This window comes from Anarhichas minor, unplaced genomic scaffold, assembly GCF_050575085.1.
Source record: "Anarhichas minor isolate MPS153535 unplaced genomic scaffold, ASM5057508v1 ptg000007l, whole genome shotgun sequence".
Taxonomy (NCBI): Eukaryota; Metazoa; Chordata; class Actinopteri; order Perciformes; family Anarhichadidae; genus Anarhichas; species Anarhichas minor.
In genome coordinates, this window is record NW_027466453.1 from 20,025,681 (window position 1) to 20,046,903 (window position 21,223).

Below are 21,223 nucleotides of genomic sequence, written 5' to 3' on the forward strand. Positions count from 1 at the left end.
CTGTAATACCAATGGAAATGTGGAAAAAGGGGAATATAGCTTGTGCAAAACCTCATATTCATTGTTCCTTTTCACTTCTCCATTTCTCTTTTATCCATGCGTCCCCTCTTGGTCCTTTTCACCATTCTTTCCAACCATTCATGATTTTTCATCCCATTTCATCCTCTTAATTTCCTTTCGTCTGACCTCGGTGGTTTGTTTTCTTGTCTCCTGCTCAGTCTGTCTGCCATGTGAGGAAACACAGACTTTTAAACTTCCTTTTGACTTCCTCTCCGACCGCCATCATTATTATTTTATAGCTACTTTTCCCGCCGAGGCCTAAACTCCTGTCACCAATCCATTCATGTGTCACGCACACACACACACACATACGCACGCACGCGCACACGCACACACACACGCACGCGCGCACACACACACACACACACACACACACACACACGCACACACACACACACACACACACACGCACACACACACACACACACACACACACACACACACACACACACGCACACACACACACACACACACACACACACACGCACACACACACACACACACACACACGCACACACACATCTCCCATTATGTTAAATCCCAAACCACACCCATCTCCAGCCCTCGAGCGCTCACGACAGCCTGTCCAGAGAACGTGCGCATAGGACAAACTTTTTGGGGGGAGACTACTAGCTCAGCTCCAGCTGCCGTTTCGTCACGTTTGGAGGCTTTTTTTTCCTGCATTTTTTTCTCCCAATTTATTGTTCCCTGATTTCCCTTCTAGCATTCACACAGTCACATCTGGAACTCCACACTCTTTGCTTCATTCTCGGACCAAAACCCGGTGAGTAAACTGCGTTTTATTAGTTTGCATGTTGTTTGAATGCTGCTCGGAAGCTTCTCTACGGGATTCAAGTCCCATTTAAATTCCATGTGGCCGCGATATGCCTCTTTAATATACCAATTACACTATTAAAGTGTCTTCTGGTGAGTTTTAGCCCAACTGTCCTTATTTACTGCTGTGGAATATTTAAAGCCTAAAATATTTCTAAAATAATTGGTGCTCTGCCTCGATATTTTCAGGCTATTTAAAGCTCAGAGCAGGTGTATTTAGTTTCATCACAGATCAGTTTTAAGGAGTCGTTGTTACCCTATTTTGTTTTTTTTAAACCGATCGTGGCTCCAGATCTCAGACATTGGAAATGAAAGGGGCGTTGTCAGCCATCAATGTGCGTGTGCGTGTGTCTGAGTGCTGTGAATGAGCCGCGTGTGTTTCGAGGTAAACTGCTATTTGTTTCACAGGGAACAGGAAGTGTGCGCGCGTGTGTCTCATAGGTACTTTAAGTCTGTCTGCTGTGGGCTAATAGACATTAGACTCTTCTCTGAATATGGTGCGCCTGCGTTGGCTCGGCAAGCTTGCACATACAGTATGGTAACACCACATTACTACTGAACCATGAACTTGGGCGTATAACCATGTCACCTTGAAATCATTGTGTTTTGATAGTGTTTGAATTGTATTAAAAAGTATACAGTGTAGCCTAAGCGTGTTATATAACTGAACAGAATCAGATGATCATACCTTTAAAATCTGTTCAGGTCCCTTGTAAGTGCGTTATTGCACTATGAGACCGCCGCATTGTTGATTTGAGTCTTACTTTTGCTGAGGCAGGTGATTACGGTTGGATTCACCAGTCAGGGTGGCGCCCTCTTGTGGTTGAACTCGGTCCAGGTTTTTTCATGGTGAGCCAAAGAGATTCTTTTCATACTGGGCTGCAGAAATGGAGATCCTCATCAGGCAATGTCTGCATGTCTGAGGACATCTCTGCCATTATGGCGATGATCTGGAGATTCGATGTCACATGAAGTGTGAAGGCATAGCTATAATATGCAACAATCTATTAGAAACAAATTCCCCCTGTTGACATGCAGTTATGAATTGTCATTTGGACACCTTGAAGTTATGAAACAAAAATAAATACTTGATAAAATATAACTGAAGAATGAATAGAAAGCCAGTCTTAATTATACCATCTTTTCGTCCCTTCTCTCAGCTTCTAATTTAGTTTATTGAGCCCCGCAGTCACCAAACATACAAATGTGTGAAGTAATGTGTTAGACAACCACAAACAAACAGCTGAATGAATGGCAGTTAAAACGTGCAGAATGTACTGTGGTAGCTTCCCCCCCCCCCCCCCCCCCCCCCACCAGATTCTAGATGGCTCCGTCTCGTGGCAGACTTAATGGCCTGTGACTGAAGCTTGATCCATGCGGTGGCCAAAAGTAATCTGAAGTAGCGTAGTATTTGGACGGCGCTGCGCCCCTTTGTGCTTCGCCTTCCTTGCTCTCACCGTTTAGGACGTGATGCGACGCGAGGCCCGGACACTTCAAAGGCAGAGTGTCAGTGTTAATTTAAAAAGTATTTTCAGTCCCATCGAACGCAGCAGGAAGAGAGGGGTGTGGGATATTTGATGGGAGGCAGATTAGTCGGGGGGGGGGGGGGGGGGTGCGAGGTTTTTAAAAAGGCGCTGACAGATGAAAACTATCAGGGAACAAGTGTGAAGTGACTGAGAGTAGAAGAGAAGGAAAAGGGAAGAGAATGGGGGGGGGGGGGGGGGGGGGGGGTGATAAAGGAGGATGGATCTCTCTTTTTACCAGGTGCTCCCAGCTTCTCTCTGCCATGTGGGAGTCATTACTCAGCGCTGCCACTTTAGGAATGTGTGTGAAAACATATAAACACACACACACACACACACACACCTAACAAACCATGTTGGTGTCCAACATGAAAGAATTCCTGAATCAGAGGGAAGTCTTTTTAAAGTTTAAACCAGCAGGAAAACCGTTGTGTGTCGGTGTGCGCATTTGTCATTTAGTTAAGTTTCTGATTCCTGAAGGTGGCATGTCGTACACACACACACACACACACACACACACACACACACACACACCGTACTGCTTTGCAACCAATATAGGCTTCATTGTGCAGAACAACGATTCTCCCTTCTCTCCCGGTATTCAACAAGCATATATAGCTCAAATATTTACTATTTACTAAAGCCAATGTTTTATAACTTGATATGAATAATTTAGAGGGACTGACAGATTATGAGTTATAAGAAAATATCACAGGAATGTCAAGTTATTAGGCTTGTGTTGTCAGTAATAAAACAGTCTCATGACCGTTATGAATGAGCGCTGTGAATGCATCATTTGTTTGCACTTTATAATCAATTTTCCAAATGCTGAATTTCGACCATACCCCCTTTAGCAAGGACGATCCACTCTTGATGTGTTTAGAGTGTGGATATGAGGAAGAAAGTGACAGTGTTGCATTAGAATGTGAATGTCCTGATAAAATGATCAGCTTCACAAAATGCCCCACATGTGGGATTTCAGGATGATGAACCTAATGTTTGGTTTTCAGCTCCAGCCAAACATTACATGCTAACTGTTAGCAACGTAGCATGTGAATTATAAACTGGAGTTTGTGATACTGTTAGCGATGAGCCTGTAGTACAGCTCATCGTGAGGACGGCAAAGTCTGAAAGACTCATGCTGGAGAAGATAAGACCTTATTTCAGTTACCTATCCTAAAACAATCAAAAAAAACGATCGGCTTCAAGACGGGCAAACTGGAAGAGCAAAATGACTCACTTATACAGGTTTAAGGACTCATCCCTGCAGCTCTCTATTGGGACGCAGCCACTATGGCTTATCCTCCGGTGACACCCGCAAGCCAAATTGTCAAATATTTGGCTTCCTAGTGGTAAAGACGTGCAAATAGAAAGTTGTCTCCACCGCTTTCATTCAGTTTTGCACTTTGCTTCACAAGGCTGCCATTGTTTCAGGGCGCTCGGGCAGCCAGTCCTTGTTTGTAAAAGGCTCCTGTAAATCCATAGTGTTTAGGATTAGTGTAAAGGATTATAGCTGTCGCACTGGGCAATCTGGTTATAATTATAATTCTTGCTCCACTGCCACTTAGATGACTCCTCATGCATCTTAAAACTCCTCCTGTCCGCATGTCGAAGTGTCCTTCTGCTTCACAGCGGCCCACTGCTCCTAAATGCTTAGCATGGGTTAAATGCAGAGGTCAAATGTCATGTATGTACCGACATGTATATGACAATTGTAATAAAGTTTAAGGTTTAAACCAAACTGTGTATGTACAGCTGAGCGTGTGGGTCTACAGGTTTGGTCACTGGCTTCACTCCAGGGAAGATGTGCCTTTTGTGTTTTCTCTAAAAATAAGGCTTTGCTTGGCTATTGTTGCTGTGTACACACACACACACACACACACACACACACACACACACACACACACACACACACACACACACAGTTGTTCCCTTTACCCCAAAGGAATGCAATTTAGACACTGTAAGGCCATGTCTGGGGGAAACAAAAAGCAAAAATAAACATGAGGTTTCATTCTTGACTTTTTGAGAAATTGAGTCTCAACTCCAGGTGCACTTGCAGGCCTTTTTCCAGAGCTTTTGACCGCACCTCACCGCCATCACCAACGGATGGTGTGTGTTTGTGTTGGCTCAGTGTCAACACACAACACACTTAAGAACTACTGAGCAAATGATCCATCTAAAAGGGACAGATCGGACACTTTCCTGGGCCGTTACTGCAAATTGTTGCTTTTATTATTGTTCCCAATAGAACAGTTTTTTACTAACACAGAGTATCTATATTCTATCAACGCATTTGCAAAGACAAAAGAGTGCTTCAACTCAACCTATAAAAGAATATGAACTCATTATTCAGTAAAATAAAATCTGTTTTGTTCGATTTTTCCCCCCACTGTTTTGACCTCATGGAATAAAATACAAAGCGAGGTGTCAGTAAAAAATGTTGCATTAGTTTAAACCGGTGCGATGAACATATTATAAGGGCTCGTGAAAAATGAGGCACTCGAGACTAAGTATCCCCTGGTAGTGAATCCCAAGACTTGCGGGTTTGGAGAAGGAAATGTTGCATATTGAGTCTCAATTGTACGACCTCATAAGGGGCCAGAGGGCTCCACTGGAAGCCTTCATTGCCTTTCCTCTTCCCCAATCAGTTTTTCCATCGCTACAGAGAGAGAGAGAGAGAGAGAGAGAGAGAGAGACAGAGAGAGAGAGAGAGTGGGACAGTGAGAGAGACGGGGGAGTGAGATTCAGAGGCCCAGTTAAGTCTGTGGCTTTGTGTTTTATGAAAAGAGTTTAAAAAAAAAAAAGACATTAAAAGTCAGCATTTTCCACCAGGCAAGGGAACCGGTCGACACACACACACACACACACACACACACACACACACACACACACACACTTGCACCGAGTCCCCCAGCCTCCTATTATAAGGCTGAGTGGAGAGGAGGAATGGCAGCCGGATTGTCAGTGTGCGTGTCAGTCGAGGTGGCTGGAGTCTGACAGAATCTATCACGTGATTACACGACGCTGCAGTATCGTTATCTTTGTTTTTGTTACATGTTTTTTGTATCTACTTAGCCATGTGACGGAGTTTGTGAAAGTGAAGCAAAAAGGACAACTGCGACATCAAGAACAAACAAAACACAGGATAATAAGCTTACGTGGTGTGAAAGAGTTCGGCTTTGGTGTCTTTCTTTTATCTTCGTAAAGCAGAAAAAAACTCACTTTTTAAAAGCTCAAAAAACACAAGCCTCACGTTTAGCAGGTTACCTTCCTGAGTGATGGATGGTGATTATCTCCTACTGGGACGAGTTCGTCACTTTGTTGTGCTGATTGACACGCCACAGCTGAGGGAAGTACGCCTCAGTGTGTGCACACGTCTATTGTGACAGATAATGCGTGAAATATCTGTGTTGTACATACCAGACTAACGTGGCTAATGTACAAAGCATGCATGTGGATAAGTGCTCCGTGCTTGTATGTGTGTGTGTGTGTGTGTCTGCAGCTGTTGTCTCAGTGCTTTCACACTTTGCTATCAGCGCTGAGTCAAACCTCTGCAAGGCAACACCGTTCCCAAGGATCCCCGGGGAATACAGGGCTCCACATTTAGGTTAACGGTTGTGTGTGTGTGTGTGTGTGTGTGTGTGTGTGTGTGTGTGTGTGTGTTTATGTCAGCCAAAAAAAGAGTGAAAGAGTGTATCACTATTATGGACAAGTTTTCCGTTGTTAGCTTTATTTTTGGAAGGTGTAAGAGAGAAATGACCAGTATAGACGGCAATAAATCAGCTTAATTGTAGTTTTTGGATAATTACCCTTGTATATGATCATTACAAGCCCTGTTTCCATACACTTATTTTTATGCGCATTTTGAAGTATCTCATTTAGGAAATCTGTATGGAAACAGCAAGATCCCATAGAAACCCTTTGTAGAAGAAGAGTTGATGCTCTAAATGAATTATGGAAACGCCTTTGCCGGATAGATTCTGACGCAGCGAACATTTAACATGACTGATCAGCAGTTTCCACGATTGGCATCTTCCCCGATATATTTATACTCTCTTCGTCTCCGCACAGCATGAAATGAAACACATGAAAGAACAATTAAAACAAATTCCTGAAGACCCCGCAACTTGTTTTGTGTCCGGTTTGCAACCTCCATACTCTAATTACTTCAATTATCTGAACTGTGTCAGAGGCTCTCTCATTTCTGTGATTGTCTTGGCAGACTATACATTTGTGGTTTTGTGTAGTTTGTGTGTTTACTCTCTTGTTTTTGTTTTTCTCTTTTCCCTCCAATGGGGTTCCCTTCCTTCTCTTGCTGTCTCCTCCCTCTCTTCCTCCCTCACTCCTCCCGTCATCTTCTCCCCACTGAGACGAGAAAACAGCTGCAGATGGAATCAGATCCAGCTGTGTGTGTGTGTGTGTGTGTGTGTGTGTGTGTGTGTGTGATTACGATTACTTGTTGCTCCAAAGAATGTTCCTGCAGATTAGACTCAAATACCAGAGAGATGCTTTGCAGCGGATGTAGTAAATTGAATTGTTGGTCTTCACCTCGTCTCGTCTGTCTTTCCACCTCCGTCCGTCCCCTCCATTTTTCTTCTTCTCACTCTGCAGTGTCATCGTTCTTTAAAGTCAAACCTAATCTCTGATGGGCCACCCTGGAGACACGGTGATTAGGAATTGTTATAATAGGCTAATTTTCTGGGAATTTGCAGAGCTCCAAAGCTCCAAAAGTCAGTTCTCCAACAAGCCGTTGCCAGTTCCTAAAAATAATGCTGCGTCTCACATTTCCATCCAGTGTGACCTATATTGTCCCAGAAATGACTACAATAAACAATATTAATGTCATTTTAAGACCATTTTATACCTCTGGTTGTCCGTCCGTGCGACCTGTTCTCGTTCATCACGGGAACGCCGTGAGCTAATCTCTTCAAATTTGGTACAAACATCCAATTGGACTCAAAGATGAACTGAAGTTCAAAGGTCACTGTGCCCACACAAGATATGTTTTGGTCATAACTCAATAATTGATTTGCTGACAATTTCCCCCCCCCATCCTCTCCCAACTTATACCTATATCCTCTGGTACACCCCGCGGCCACATGCACACACACAAACACTATGGCCTGCTTCCTGTCGGCGGGGAGAGGCTGTTTTTACTGCGACTCCATTTTGGCGGAGAGAGCTAATTCCTCTTTGTGTCTGGCTTTGTGTGTGTGTGTGTGTGTGTGTGTACTCGCATGCTTTTAAACATGTTTGTGTCTCTGCCTGCTGCAGCTTCTGAACGTCTTTGGTGGCAGTTCAGGCACTCGCTGAAATCAAATCAAACTCATGTAATTTTACGTGCATTATGCTCACAGGGTGGTTAGTCTGAGTTTGATGTCTGCAGCGTACGGGGAGAAGACTGGAAGCGTGGCAGAGATGAAGTCTTTACTGCGTTTGTATGAACTTGTACAGCAGCCATCAAAGCGGTGCTGGAAACGTTGTGTCGGAAAAAATAAATATATTCCAGACTTCAGAATCTTGTTTTGTGTGATTATGAATGTTAAACAGAAGGATGCTGACAAAGCATTTTACATGCTGAGCAAACCTGTTTCCTGGACTAACAAACTAGCGGGTTTCTGGATGTTTTGGATATTTTTTAAAGGGACTTTCTTTCCCTCATGCCAATTCATCGTAGTATATGTGAACAAAAACACAAAAGCGACACAAAAAAAAACATGAACAAAAATACTAGATATCCCGACGGAAAGAGTAACATTAGCAGTTGTCGTCGGTTTATTACTAGTTTCTTAACACAGTTCAGGAACGGAAAAGTGCACAAACAAAATCAAGGCCTCAGTAGATGATCATATCTTAAGCGGAGGCACACACACACACACACACACACACACACACACACCTGTTATGACTGTCAACAGTGTTGTCTGAAGCCATACATTCCTGAACCCTCTGTGTTTTAATGCTACAACTACCAAGGTCAAGCTGCAAAAACCAAAGGAATAAGCATCAGACCTTAAGTGTCTTTGGTTCATATACAGTGACCCTTGACCTCTTATGCATCATTTTTAGCATGGATGAAATTGCATGCTAATGCTGCTATGCTAACATAGCACATTCTATCCTGGTCTACACTGACAGAGCACAGACTGCCCATTTCAAGATGTAAACAGTCAGCTCCCCGTTTCCGTCAACAAGTCGTAGTCGTGGTTAAGGCCTTCAATCACTGCAGAGTAAACACTCCGCTCCCACACACTGGGCTCACGTACACACTCTCAAACACACACACACATTGGCATAGAAATGCAACATACATGCTTCATCTCACATCTCAGCAGGATTTTCTGTAATTTGAGGGAAGACGTCGAGACTACAGATAATATAATGTTTCATTAACCCTGCATCACAGTTGTTTATGCTATTTCCTTCTCTGTTCCTGTCCTCAATACAATAATGAAGACTGCATATACAGTATGCTTCAGATATTTTTAGGGTCACAAATAATGCAGCAAAAATGTTAAAACTGTCTAAAGACAGATTTACTTATTACTTTTATTTTTCTTATCTTAACCTTCGAAGATAAATCAAAACTCAAATTAATAAAACAGCACGAATTTAGTTATTTTCCTTTAGAATCATTTACTTAAAGTGAATCCAGAAAAGTCAAATTGGTGAATATAAATATGCTGTCGGTATCTGTACAGGTTTTTACAAACATTTGGTGATGCCGGTGACCTGTGTGTTTGATATATGCTGAGGACACACATGGGATTCATCTTTCCTGTATATGTTTGTGTTATTGAAGTATTGCATGTATGTCGCTCCCAACAGATCCCTTGCACGTGAAGGACCTCGATCCGTCCCCGACTATCAGTCGACAATTAGCCAGTGAGCAACGCAGACAGCCGCAGAAGCAACCTGTGAGATATTTAAGGGCAGCCATGTTGATCATCTTAGCCTTCATCCTCCTCTTCCACGTGGCCGCAGCCATCCTCCTCTTTGTTGCAACCATTCACAACGTGAGTACCAACCAAGAATGATCACGCAACGCAGCACGGGACATGTCCGTCATTTTAACGTCTACGTGTCCCTCCCCGCTGTAGGCCTGGTGGGTGGTGTCGCCAGTGGGAAGCGATGTGATCTACGCCGACCTGTGGTACTCCTGTAACTCCACCTGCTATCCTGTGGAGAACAGCCACACTGTTGATGCAGGTGAGACGGTGTGTAGCTATGTAGCGTGCGTACTGTAAGTGTTGCATTTGTGTATGTAACAACCTTCTTTCTCCTATCTCCTCAGCCTTTCTGCAGACCGTCCAGGCTACTATGATTCTGGCCACCATTTTATGTTGTGTCAGCTTCTTCGTCTTCATCCTTCAACTCTTTAAGCTCCAACAGGGAGATAGATTTGTTTTCACTGCTGTTATCGAGCTGCTGGCCTGTGAGTAACACACACACACACACACACACACACACACACGGAACTTTTCACTGCAGCTTTTGTGAATGCTGTTTCCAGTGCAGTGTGGTTGTTGTGGTAAGATTCATGTCCAGACATTTCTGAGGTTGGATAACCTAGAATGTGACATTTTAGCCTGTGACTTGAGAGCATACGCGGGGCTCGGGACGATACTTCAAACTTCACAATTCAACATCAGCAAAAGTCCCCAAACTCGGGAACGTCTTTTCTTTTAAACGAAGTGTACTTGAGTTGTATTCACACTTGATGTGCATTTATTTTTAGATCAGGACCAAGTTGATTCCCAGCCCGAGTGTTGGGTAAACCCTTTCCACACATTGATGGAAAAATAGCATACTCTCATTGTCTTGGTATTCAGTTTTTATCCAGAGGAAAGTCATCGACTGACCAAAAGACTTGAAATGGAACATATTGTTCACTTTATTGACGTCAACTACGTCTGAAGAAATACTGTTTCATTGTACACTATTCGTTTGAAGAAATTACAGATCTCAGTTTTACAGCAATGTGATCTACCTCAGCAATGCACAGTTGGCTGTGGGGAAAGCTCTCAATAGGACAGCCCTCTCAAACTGGAGCTGACTGTTAAACCGAGTCTGCGTCACCTTTGGACAGAGACAGGCTAGTCGTTTCCCCCTGCTTCCAGTCTTTGTGCTAAGCTAAGCTAACCGGCAGCTGGCTGTAGACTTATATTGAAGCGGCAGATTAGAGAGTGGCATCAATGTGATCATCTGTGTCAAACTATTCCTTTAAGTGGCACCAGACTGGCTGCAATATTTCAGAGTTAGAAATGAAATTCCTTCCTCGGCTATCGAGTGTAATTTCCATCCTCCTCTCTCCTCCTCTCAGCTCTGTGCGTTATGATCGCGGCGTCCGTCTACACGGCTCAGAACAAGAGCTTCCATGTGGCGAGTCTCCAGGAGGGCTCCTACGGCTCCTCCTACATCCTGGCCTGGATCAGCTTCCCCATGACTCTCATCAGCGGCCTCATGTACCTGGTGCTCAGGAAGCGCAAATAGATGCGACGGGCACGCAGATATAAAATAAATATAAACAGGAACACTTGGACACATGCATAAAGACGTACACTTTTCCTCAACAAACATGCATGCACACAGTCTCTCTGGATCCCTTAGATTTATAATAACATATGAGAAAAGGACTAATCCACATTCATTTCAGTCCAGGCAATTCACTAATAAAGCGTACAGCAACACGTTTTTTTCCACCTCACACACACACACACACCTTTCTCCCTCCTTATGGTATATTGTTCTCACTGAATGTGGCAAAGAAAACCCAGTGTGTTCCTTTTGACAGGCTGTATTATACACTTTGTTTCCAAGATAAGTTCCTCAGAAACACTACTGACAGACTGGATAAACCCACTGTGGGTTGGGTGGTCTTTGTTTTTGCATTACAGCCGCTAAAACATGGAAACTGGAAACATTTGAGTTGAGAAATGCACCGTGATTGACATTTGATCTGTAGTTTTTTCAAGTTGAGGTCAAGTCTCTTCGATGCAAATGCAGATCAGCCTTGTTGCATTCACCCGTCGCTCACTGTCTCTGCATAGAAAAGGCCCCTGAGGCTCCTTGCTGCGTTTAGTGAGAACATGCCTTCACTATCCTCTTCCTACTTTTCCCCTCTGCCATTACACAGGACATGAGCACTGTTCCAACATACTGATTTGTCTCCTCCACATTGTTTCGTTGTGTCCTGCTTCCTACCAACACCATTCATAGGAGCCTGTCTGAAGATATTTGATCACGACGGATGAAAGTTGAAGATAAGTGGGACAATGTGTCTAACGCAGCCCCTGGACTTCCCAAAGGGTCCGTGCCTTCTTTGTGAATCTACAGTCAATGGAATTTATTTTGTACATATTTGCTGTGTATGTATAGTTCAAGTAATCGTCAAAATTGCTTATTTCTAAGACTGAAATACTAAAACTGTATGAAAAAAGGAAAAAAAATTAAAAAATTTGAAAATCTTATGCATTAGTGTAGTGAAGCACTAGTTGAGGTTTAATATGTAGGACTTTCATTTGTTGTATTCTTCTGTTGCTGACTTGTTTTTAATGGTGAAAAAGGAACCAATGATGTGCTGTGATATTCGGGATTTCAAATGACAACATAACATGCAAACTTGAAAATATGAATGAACATTTCTTTCACTGAGAAAAAGACTAAAGCTATTTATCGTTTGAAACCACTGTTGTGTATTTTAGCCTCATGTGACTGAGGATGTATGGAGTAACTAAGTCTTGCCGTATTTTCTTCCCTTTTTGGCCGTGCTTCCGTTTATTTGGTCCATTACTGAAACATCTGGAACACCTTATGCACATGTGTGCTCTGGCATTTTACAACAATAAATGTGTAACTGTACTGTACCTGCCACAGATTCCCAGAATTACTTCTAATTCTAGTGATACTATTTGATCCCACTGTGTAGACGCCTTTCCTCCTCCTTGGTGTTGGTTTGGGTGTTAAACAGTAAATTGAGAGCAGCGGGGTATTAATGCATGCAGCTTGGACTTAATTGTTCCTTCAGAGTTGCACTGGGTTGTTTCGTGATATGAATCTCACCAGTGCTAAAGATACAGGGAAGAGAAATGGAAGTGCAGATTTTGCTCTCAAGACGATACTTGAAAATGATCAAAAGAACATATTGGAGGCCAAGATTGTGACGTTTGTTTATAGGTTTTTATGAAGTTGTCATCTTAAGAGTGTTTTGCTAATTAATAAGCCTCCTGTTTGCATGCAAATGTTTGTCTTTCAGCAGATTTTTAACCTACATTGAGATGAAAAGGAAGTTGATGCAGTAAATTAGGCTGAAGAAGATTTTTTTTTAAAGTGAAATATGGTTTGTTAGAGGTAATTTAAAGTTTGAATCTGTTTAGTTTAACTTTGGTGATTATAAAACAAATCTAAATTCAGAATACTTCTGTGTGAACCCTGTTAAACAGAAACCACAGTTATCACCTCTAAGAGTTGAGTTATCAGAGCCCTTATGATTTGGAATTGGAAATGTTTTGTCTTAGGATCGTGATCATTTTTCTGTAGTATTTCTCTGTAGTTCTGTATCTTAGTCAAAGTAGACCTATACAAGTACCCACAGTGACAAATGAGCATGTGAGCTGTTGAAGCCCAAACTGTATTTATGGGGAATCTATTTTTATTTGTATTTCTTTTATTTCTTTGCAGTTTCAATATTTCTAATGCTTAGTGAAGTATTAATTCAACACTGATTGAGAGTCATGTTGCTTTATTATGGAGACATGTTAAAATGGTCAATGTTTGAAGAACTTAAATTAAACAGTTTCTTTTCTTGCATACAATTCATCCAAAAATGTTCATTTTGTTAGTTTTAACATCGGTTAAATGGGAGTGTGTCTGCTTGTTTCAGGCCCCTTTGCTTTTAGTATTTTAGTCAAATAATTTAACATGCAATTAATGTTGACATCTGTCGTAACATCTGTCGAACTCATGGATTCATATGTCATCAAACTAACATGTTTGTCTGTTACTGACACCCAGTGGACGGATAGAACACTACACACTGTTTAGGTGATAGTTTTATGGCTTCAGCCTGCAGAATAGACGGCTACAAGCTGCTGTCAATCACTCCTGAAAAGAATGAACTTGATTCTGCTGCTCTAATCTCAGAACAACATACTGGGCAAACTTCCAACAGATTCAGGACCAAAGACTCATCTCCCCTATGAGAATATAAAGGTGCTCTTTTTCCCCTGTTGAATCCTGTTGATCCATCAGATAGATCTCAATAAATGTATTTTACGATGAATAAATTCTTTTTGTGTGTGACATATCTGTCATTGAGTCAAGTATCCATCCATACTCATTACACATAGTGCCTGCTGGCCATTTTACACCACCTCCACTTGCTTGCAGAAAGATCAGTATTTTGCTCTCTTGCATGCTGCAGTGCAAGATTACTGCTTTCTATATCTTTATATTCAAAAGATAAAAAATAAGCTGGGGTAAGGAATAGTCATCCATGGCAATTACACTGTATGTAATGCGATTCAATTGCTACAGTAATGAGGAATGTTACTATTTATGACACCCTCTTTACGTCACCCATGATGTTATCCCTGAACTCTGCTTCTTTGACTTGTATTAGTTTGTTTCTGCACTGTACCTTTGCTCTGGTTTATGCTCTTAGATGCTTGTGTAAACAAGGAGATGCACTTATGACTTCTGGTGACTAGTAGTTCTCTTGAATACCTACGTCGAATACACTTATTGTAAGTCGCTTTGGATAAAAGCGTCTGCTAAATGACTTTAATGTAATGTTTATATTTGTATATGGTCCTGTTACCACTCTCCTAGGTACACAGTCATATGTCACATTTATAGTTTTGTTAATGAGTAAGGCACATAAACCAAGTCACAGTAGAAATGTACTAGCACAGGGACAATTTTCTATCACACAAGATATTCGGAATAGCCTATAATATTAAAAATACACACACACACACACACACACACACACACACACACACACACACACACACACACACACACACACTTGACAAACATTTTGCAGTCAAAAAAACTTATTTTAATTTTGCACAGCTACACACACAGTATGATCGTAAAGATACGTGTCAGGAAGACTATTGACATCTATTTGCTTAGTTTCAGAGCAGACTTTGCTTTTCTTTAATCTAATTTCTCAATATTTTCTCAACATCTTTTGAAGACGACGCTTTTATTCTGAAGAAACTGAGCCGGAAGTGCTACATATTTCGGTGGGCGGAAGTTGACCGTGAAAGCTCCAGCAGGTAAAGTTAACATGTTTTATTAACAGACAGCAGTTAGACGTTTTTACCTTGTTGCATTTTAAATCTTTTGAACGTAGCAGCTGTATGGTAGCTGTCTTGTACGCTAACGTTAGATAGCTTACTCTTTGCTAAATAGAGAAATATTTCGCTGAAGCTTCAGCTAACTTACAGTTTAGCTAGCTAGCTAACCCAGTGAGTATCTTAGACTATCGAAACAAAAGAGCCACTAATCAATATCATTAATTCTGCAACGAACATCAATAGCGAGTAAAATATGAAAGTGAATTGATTTATAATTAGTTATCCTGCAAATAAAACAGTGTATTATTGTTGTTTGCATGATACATTGCTCTTTTATCTAACTTTTGTGTCTCTGTTGATATTGCAGTTATAAAGCCTGGTAGACTCATTGATCGATACATCACAATAGATGCTCATATGATGCAGGAGTGAATAATAGCACACAGTGTTATTCTCCATGGTGTGTGTGTGTGTGTGTGTGTGTGTGTGTGTGTGTGTGTGTGTGTGTGTGTGTGTGTGTGTGTGTGTGTGTGTGTATCAATAAGGCTGAAACTCAAAGCATGTTGATATGCAGTTTGTTTTGTAGAAACGTATATTCGTAAAACTAAAATCCCAATGCAGAGAATACATTTTATACGTAATTGCTTCCTTTCTTTTGGTAAACACATATCTGAACAGTAGTGGGTTAGGGTTACAAGAGTGTGCCATGATATTGCTATTGTTGGCAACATGTTGTACAATATTTGCACTGCGTCACATCATAGAGAGCTCTGAAACAAAGAGTTCAATAATGTAGGAGTGAAACAAAAGCAACCGACTGTTATTTATGGACTAACGACTGTGTCAGCCCCCCTAACCTCACCCTTTACTTTCCCCTAACTTAACAAAACTGTGTGTATATTTTGTCAATCATATTTTACGTAGTCATATATTATGCATATTCATTTTATGTTCTCTGTAATATTGTGAAACTAAACTATACAGCTTTTGTCTCGACAGTACACCGCTGTAGAACATGGCAGACCACACAGGCTCAAAAAGACCAGCTCCACAGAGGGGAAGGCCTCCCAACAAAGGCAAGAGCTGCAAACAACACTCTCACGTGCAAAAAGAGACTCGCGTGAACATTGGATTGGCCTTCGAAAGGTGGCGTGAACTGAAAACAACAAATGGATTGAAAACTGATACAGAGATGGCCCTGACTCTGCTGGATATGTGAGTTAACTTCCGATAGCTTCATGTTTGCAGAACCGCTTCATACATGTTTGCAGCATGCCAGTTGCCCCCCGCGGCTAATCTCGTTAGGAGCAGGACCGGTCAGGCAAATGGTTGCAGAGTTGCATGAGAGATGGATCTGAGGGGATGGATCCTGTGATCCTCTGAAAGTCTTGTGAAGCTCTGTGCTGGCAGGGGAGAAAGTGTGTGTCGTGGATTGCGTCTGTCTACACCTTTCCCCGGGTCAATAGAGGAAGCTAGCTGCCACAAGAACCGTAGGGGACCGATGACCATTGTAAACGCAAGAAAAGGTGAACATTGAATAACGCTTGAAGCTGAATGATAAATCACAGCATTGTTCTGCCCCCTGGTTGATCCAGTCCTTACATTGTTATACAAAAAAACCTATAGGCTCAGTAAAGCCCTCTATACTCTACAAACCATATTTAATAAACATGCACTTTCCCCTGTGTGTGTAAGCCACAAAACAGTTTTTACTTTTTGACATTACAAAGGAATCTAACTGAGACACGTTGTTTGTTTTATGCGAGCTGTAACCTCATCACTGCATGCTGTTCTTGCAGTGTTTTGAAAATAATTTAATAACTTGCTTGTCGATCCGACAGCTGTTTCAGAGATGTAGAGATGTAGTGGGAGCATGTAGTGAGACAGTCGAGTGTTTAAAGGGGTAGACCATCCAGCACATTCAAATCTCTCTTACCAGCTTTGCTTTCTTGCAGACATTGAACTCTTCCTCATTGCTTTTTTTTTTTTACTGCGTCTAATGTTTATTCCTCCAGCACATTTTTCTTCTGGTCGGTGCTTGTACAACTTAACGCTAGCGCTGGAAATCTTCCTCAAAACCATTCTCTGTGTATCCAGACAGCAATCATTGAATCCATTACAATCCTGTCCAATCACTGCATCCGGCCTGAATGTATTGATTGGCCGGCCTACCTGCCCGGGGGAGCGTTGGAGAAAGAGTTGGCAACACTGCTCTGCGTTTTCCCGTTGGATAGTTTTTAAGATCTAGCTTACTCTTGCTAGTGAATATTGACATTCTGTTTGTCTGAATGTCTGCATGCAGAATGCAGAGGTCGCCCCCCTCCAGCCCAGCTTCCACTGGAGCCCCTGCTAAGAAGCTTAAATTCTCCCAATTGGAAGTAAGAGACCCTATTTTATGATTATTAAATGCATTTACTGGATTATAACTATAATCTGCAGTTACTGAATGCAGCTCTTCCATAATGCTTGTGTGTGTGTTTTATTTTGTGTGTTTGTGTGTCCGCAGGTGGAGACGCTGATCGAGCAGGAGGTTCACGCCGCAGTGCAAAAGAAAGAAAGCAAGCTGCAGGGTTTAATAGAAACTATTCAACAGCTGGATCGGGCTGTCGACTATTCAAGCTCCATCCAAACGCTGGAGGTCGGTGGACGTAGTGTGCTACACATGTTAGACTGATACTGCAGGGACTGACAAAGTTTCCCCCCAAATCAACACCTTTATGGGAGTTAGGCAGTGGGGGACTAATACACTGTTAATTTGAATTGTATTTCTTCTTATGTATGCACGTCTGACGTTCCTTCTTTTTCTCTCCTTACCTAATTATTTCATTCCTTAATTTCTTCAAACTGTTTTAAGATCCGTCTCTTCTCTTCCCTCTTCTTCTCTCGTCTCTCTAAATGTGACAGCTGCTGGTAAATCCTCTAAGCATCCATTCTTCTGCTGTCTAAATCTGTTGTTCATTGTTCTTCATCAGCTTCTTTTTTTACCCATTAGATTAAAACCTTTTGAACTGGACACAGATGCTTACCATCATAACATTCACCTTTTTATGCACGTTTCTTAGTCTGCCATTTCTTTTCTCTTTAAAGTAAAAGAGACAAACATGAATATCTTGTGCGTACGTCTCAAAGGCACATTGGTGATGAAGAAGATCTTTAACCCAATAAATCTTTACAGAATATTCCTCTCTTCCTCAGGCTCGAATTAACACGGTAACCAAGAGAGCAGAAGCAGCGATCGCCTTCATGACGGAGGAACAGAAAAAGGTTTGATGCATACAAACACACGAATTAATGCAGTGGATGCATATGTATGGACTGACATGCATGTTCAGCGTCAAAGCTGTTTTTCACTCATGCATTTAGATTTTTCCGGAGATATGCCCAAACACAATATATGAATTGTTTTGTCTGGTAACTTAAGGTAGAACATATGATAGATACACTCCATAATAATGTCCAGTTTGAGATGCAAACACTGTTTATGTGAGCGTAACGAATCTCTCAAAAACATTTGCCTTTCAGAGCCCAATGCCATCTCTCGTTAACGTAAAGACCAGGTATGTAGAAGCAGGTCCAGGCGGATCAGTGCGGTGTGATAGTTCAGAAGGCCCTGATGGGAATTATTACCTTTTGTTTTTATTTGCGTTTGATTGGATGTCCATCTCTGCAGGGAGCACTCTGAGGATGAAACCCTGGAGGCCGAGTCACAGAGTAAGAGCCTAGCGGGCGGGTGCGCTAAAGAGTATTTGCATTTGTGGGTCGCATGAGTATTCATTATATGCAATTTTATTTTTCAGCTGACATGAAGAGCACGGACGAGAGCAGAGAGGTCTTTGAAGCGATGGTGAATATGCAGTTATTTAACTTGGAATAATCGGCTAAATAAATCTTAAGAATGTCTGTTTAATCAGCACAAAGCTGTCTTCACAAAGGTCTGTTAGTTGTAGTTTGGACAACAGTTATTTAGCAGAGTTGAGGCTTTGATGTATTTTGTAGTCTTCCATGTACGAAGAGAAGATTGTTCATTTGCCTTTGAAAGTTGTGTCTTGAACTGTTCTGAGTCAACTAGACATGTGCTGTCAACATTGAGCTTAAGTTGATCGATCTTTTCTGTCCAGGAAAACACAAAAGAGGCCCTAAAGAAGATGCAGGCTGATAACGAAGGTAATATATACACACACACACACACACACACACACACAAAGTGGATGTTTGAATAGCTCAAGTTTAAACGATGTAATGTAGCTTCTGGTGACACGATACCGCCTTGCAGTGAGAAAAAGGGACACGATAAGCTGTTCTAATGACCCAAATTAAATAATATGAGTCAGTGAGTACATGAATTAATAACCACATGCTTTCTTCCACTCTTCCCTGTCCCTTCCTCTGTTACTTGTCATTGCACATAATCCATGTTAAGCTTTGACGGGTGCCATAACGGATTTAAGTGAGGATCTGCCTCCTCCGGTTCTAACCCCTTATGGTTCTCCAGAGGGTAAGGTAAGGTGTTTGTATTATTGATATTCATCCTCTTCAAAACATTCCACGCATAAATATGTTATGTGTCGCTAATGTCAATTTGCAGTTTTGTATAAAACCCTACATCCCCTTTTCTTTTTGGCTTTGTTTTCACTGTTGATGTGTATTTTGTGTTGTGCCTTCGTTTACCGACGGTGTTACGTTGTGTGTTGCTGGAACTTAAGGTAAAGAAAGAGCCAAAATATAAGCAGGAAATACAGAACAATGTTGTGGAGCTCAAGCAGCGCGAGGAACCGAAGGCTGGGCCGGTGAAAGTGGAAACCAAGCACACAAACTCAGAGCGGGTAATGCTCACGCTAACCCACGTTTGTAATTCACTTGACTGTTTGCTACTCTCATTAACCTCCACTGCCTCCTTTTGACCCCAAGGACAAGGTCCCGTATCCCCCTCTTCCCTCCAATCCCTTCCCCTCCACCCTGAACATGGAAGCGGCCAAGTACAACATCCCCCAGATTCTACAAGTAAAAATGGCTCTCATCAGGAGACCCCCTGGCCTCTCTGTGCTCTGGTCAGTGGAAGAGAAAGACCCATCTAGGCCACCCATGGATATTTACAGGTGAGAACTATCAGAGGTTGAGACATTCTGGGTTCAGTAGGCAGCTTTCAGCCCTGCGACTCACTGGATAAAATCACCTTTACACAATAGTGTAGTTATTTACCATTGAAGGGACTGCCTCTCTTTCACAGTGTTTGTCCCATTCCAATGGCTCCTCCAAATGGACACGCATCAACACATTGACGTCTTCAGATGTCTTGTTTTGTCCCACCAAAAGTCCAAAACCCCGACGTATTTAGTGCAGGACTATATATGGCAAACGCTGCAAATGAAGATGCTTAAACTCGAGAATTTGAACCATTTTAAGTTGGCATTAAAAGGCACTGAAACGGTTAATCAAGCATCAAAAGCATCGACTAATTGATATGTGGACGAATCGTTTTAGTTCTCGTAGAGTTGCATGACTTTAGATGGCGATATCTGATGGCTGTGCTATTGTTATGGAGTCTTGGTTCGTAAAGATCAACAGATCGTTGGTTGTTTGTCCCGATGTTCATTTACATTTTCAAATTCTTCTTTAAAAAGATATAACCAACATATGTTTTTGGGAGTGTACCACACCGAGGCCATTAGATGGCACCACTAGATGGCAGGAGCGTGCTTTACAACATCAGAGTGAGTTTCCTCGCCTGCAGAAATCACCCAAATCCTGTTCCTGTCCCAGTCAAATCTATCTGTTTACGATGCCTGCGAATATCTCCTTATTCGCTTGTTTCGATCGACTTTTGATTTTGAATCAAAATGGTGACGGCCGTACTCTCTCTCAACCAGGTTGGTTACAGGAGTGCTATCTTGTATCTGTCTGAGGAATGTACTGGAAGCAGAGTTCAGTTCTTCACTGCAGCTCTCCTTGTCTTTTTTGTAGTTGCTCACTTTTTCCTCATTCTGGTGTTCTCTCTCTCTCTCTCTCTCTCTCTCTCTCTCTCTCTCTCTCTCTCTCTCTCTCTCTCTCTCTCTCCATGCTGCAGAGTCTTCATTAGCGTGGAGAAGGAGAAGGGTAGCAACGTCTTCCCAGCCTGGACCATTCAGGTGGTGGATGCCAAAGACAAAGAGCTGCCCATCTGTCATGTGATCAACAAGTACCAGGCCGGGCGCAAGATTTGTGTCGCTGTGGTGGGCAAAGACGCGTTTGGCCGGTACGGACCTTACAGTGAAGTTGTGACCGTGTCCTTACCTGACCATAAATAAACTGTTTATTGTGAGATTCACTATGAAACAATTTTTAAAGGTCAAAGTTTTTGTCATGTATAAATGTTGAATTTTTTTTTACGAGCCATTAAAGTTGAAAGTGTTTGAATGTATGTTCTGTATGATGAATTTTTGCTTTAACAACAAATGCTATTTGAATTAAGTTTGAGATTATTAAAAGTCTGGTGGCAATAGGTGCTCTTTGCCATCGACA

The 21,223-nt window shown here is 42.0% G+C and overlaps 2 protein-coding genes across 2 annotated transcripts; both read left to right on the forward strand.

Annotated features, from left to right (window-relative positions):
- Positions 1-646: 646 nt before the first annotated feature.
- Positions 647-13,721, forward strand: emp2 (epithelial membrane protein 2). The gene is made up of 5 exons (XM_076086507.1): positions 647-844; positions 9,249-9,436; positions 9,521-9,629; positions 9,715-9,855; positions 10,744-13,721. Exons 2-5 carry the CDS (start codon positions 9,359-9,361, stop codon positions 10,911-10,913), a joined length of 498 nt encoding a protein of 165 aa, XP_075942622.1. The 5' UTR covers positions 647-844; positions 9,249-9,358; the 3' UTR covers positions 10,914-13,721.
- A 943-nt stretch (positions 13,722-14,664) lies between these two features.
- On the forward strand, positions 14,665-21,122 carry atf7ip2 (activating transcription factor 7 interacting protein 2). The gene is made up of 13 exons (XM_076086520.1): positions 14,665-14,704; positions 15,725-15,940; positions 17,028-17,103; positions 17,232-17,363; positions 17,921-17,989; positions 18,248-18,282; positions 18,396-18,436; positions 18,523-18,569; positions 18,844-18,889; positions 19,146-19,225; positions 19,429-19,548; positions 19,634-19,821; positions 20,790-21,122. The coding sequence occupies exons 2-13, from the start codon at positions 15,741-15,743 to the stop codon at positions 21,007-21,009; spliced, it is 1,254 nt and encodes a 417-aa protein (XP_075942635.1). The 5' UTR covers positions 14,665-14,704; positions 15,725-15,740; the 3' UTR covers positions 21,010-21,122.
- Positions 21,123-21,223: the final 101 nt, after the last annotated feature.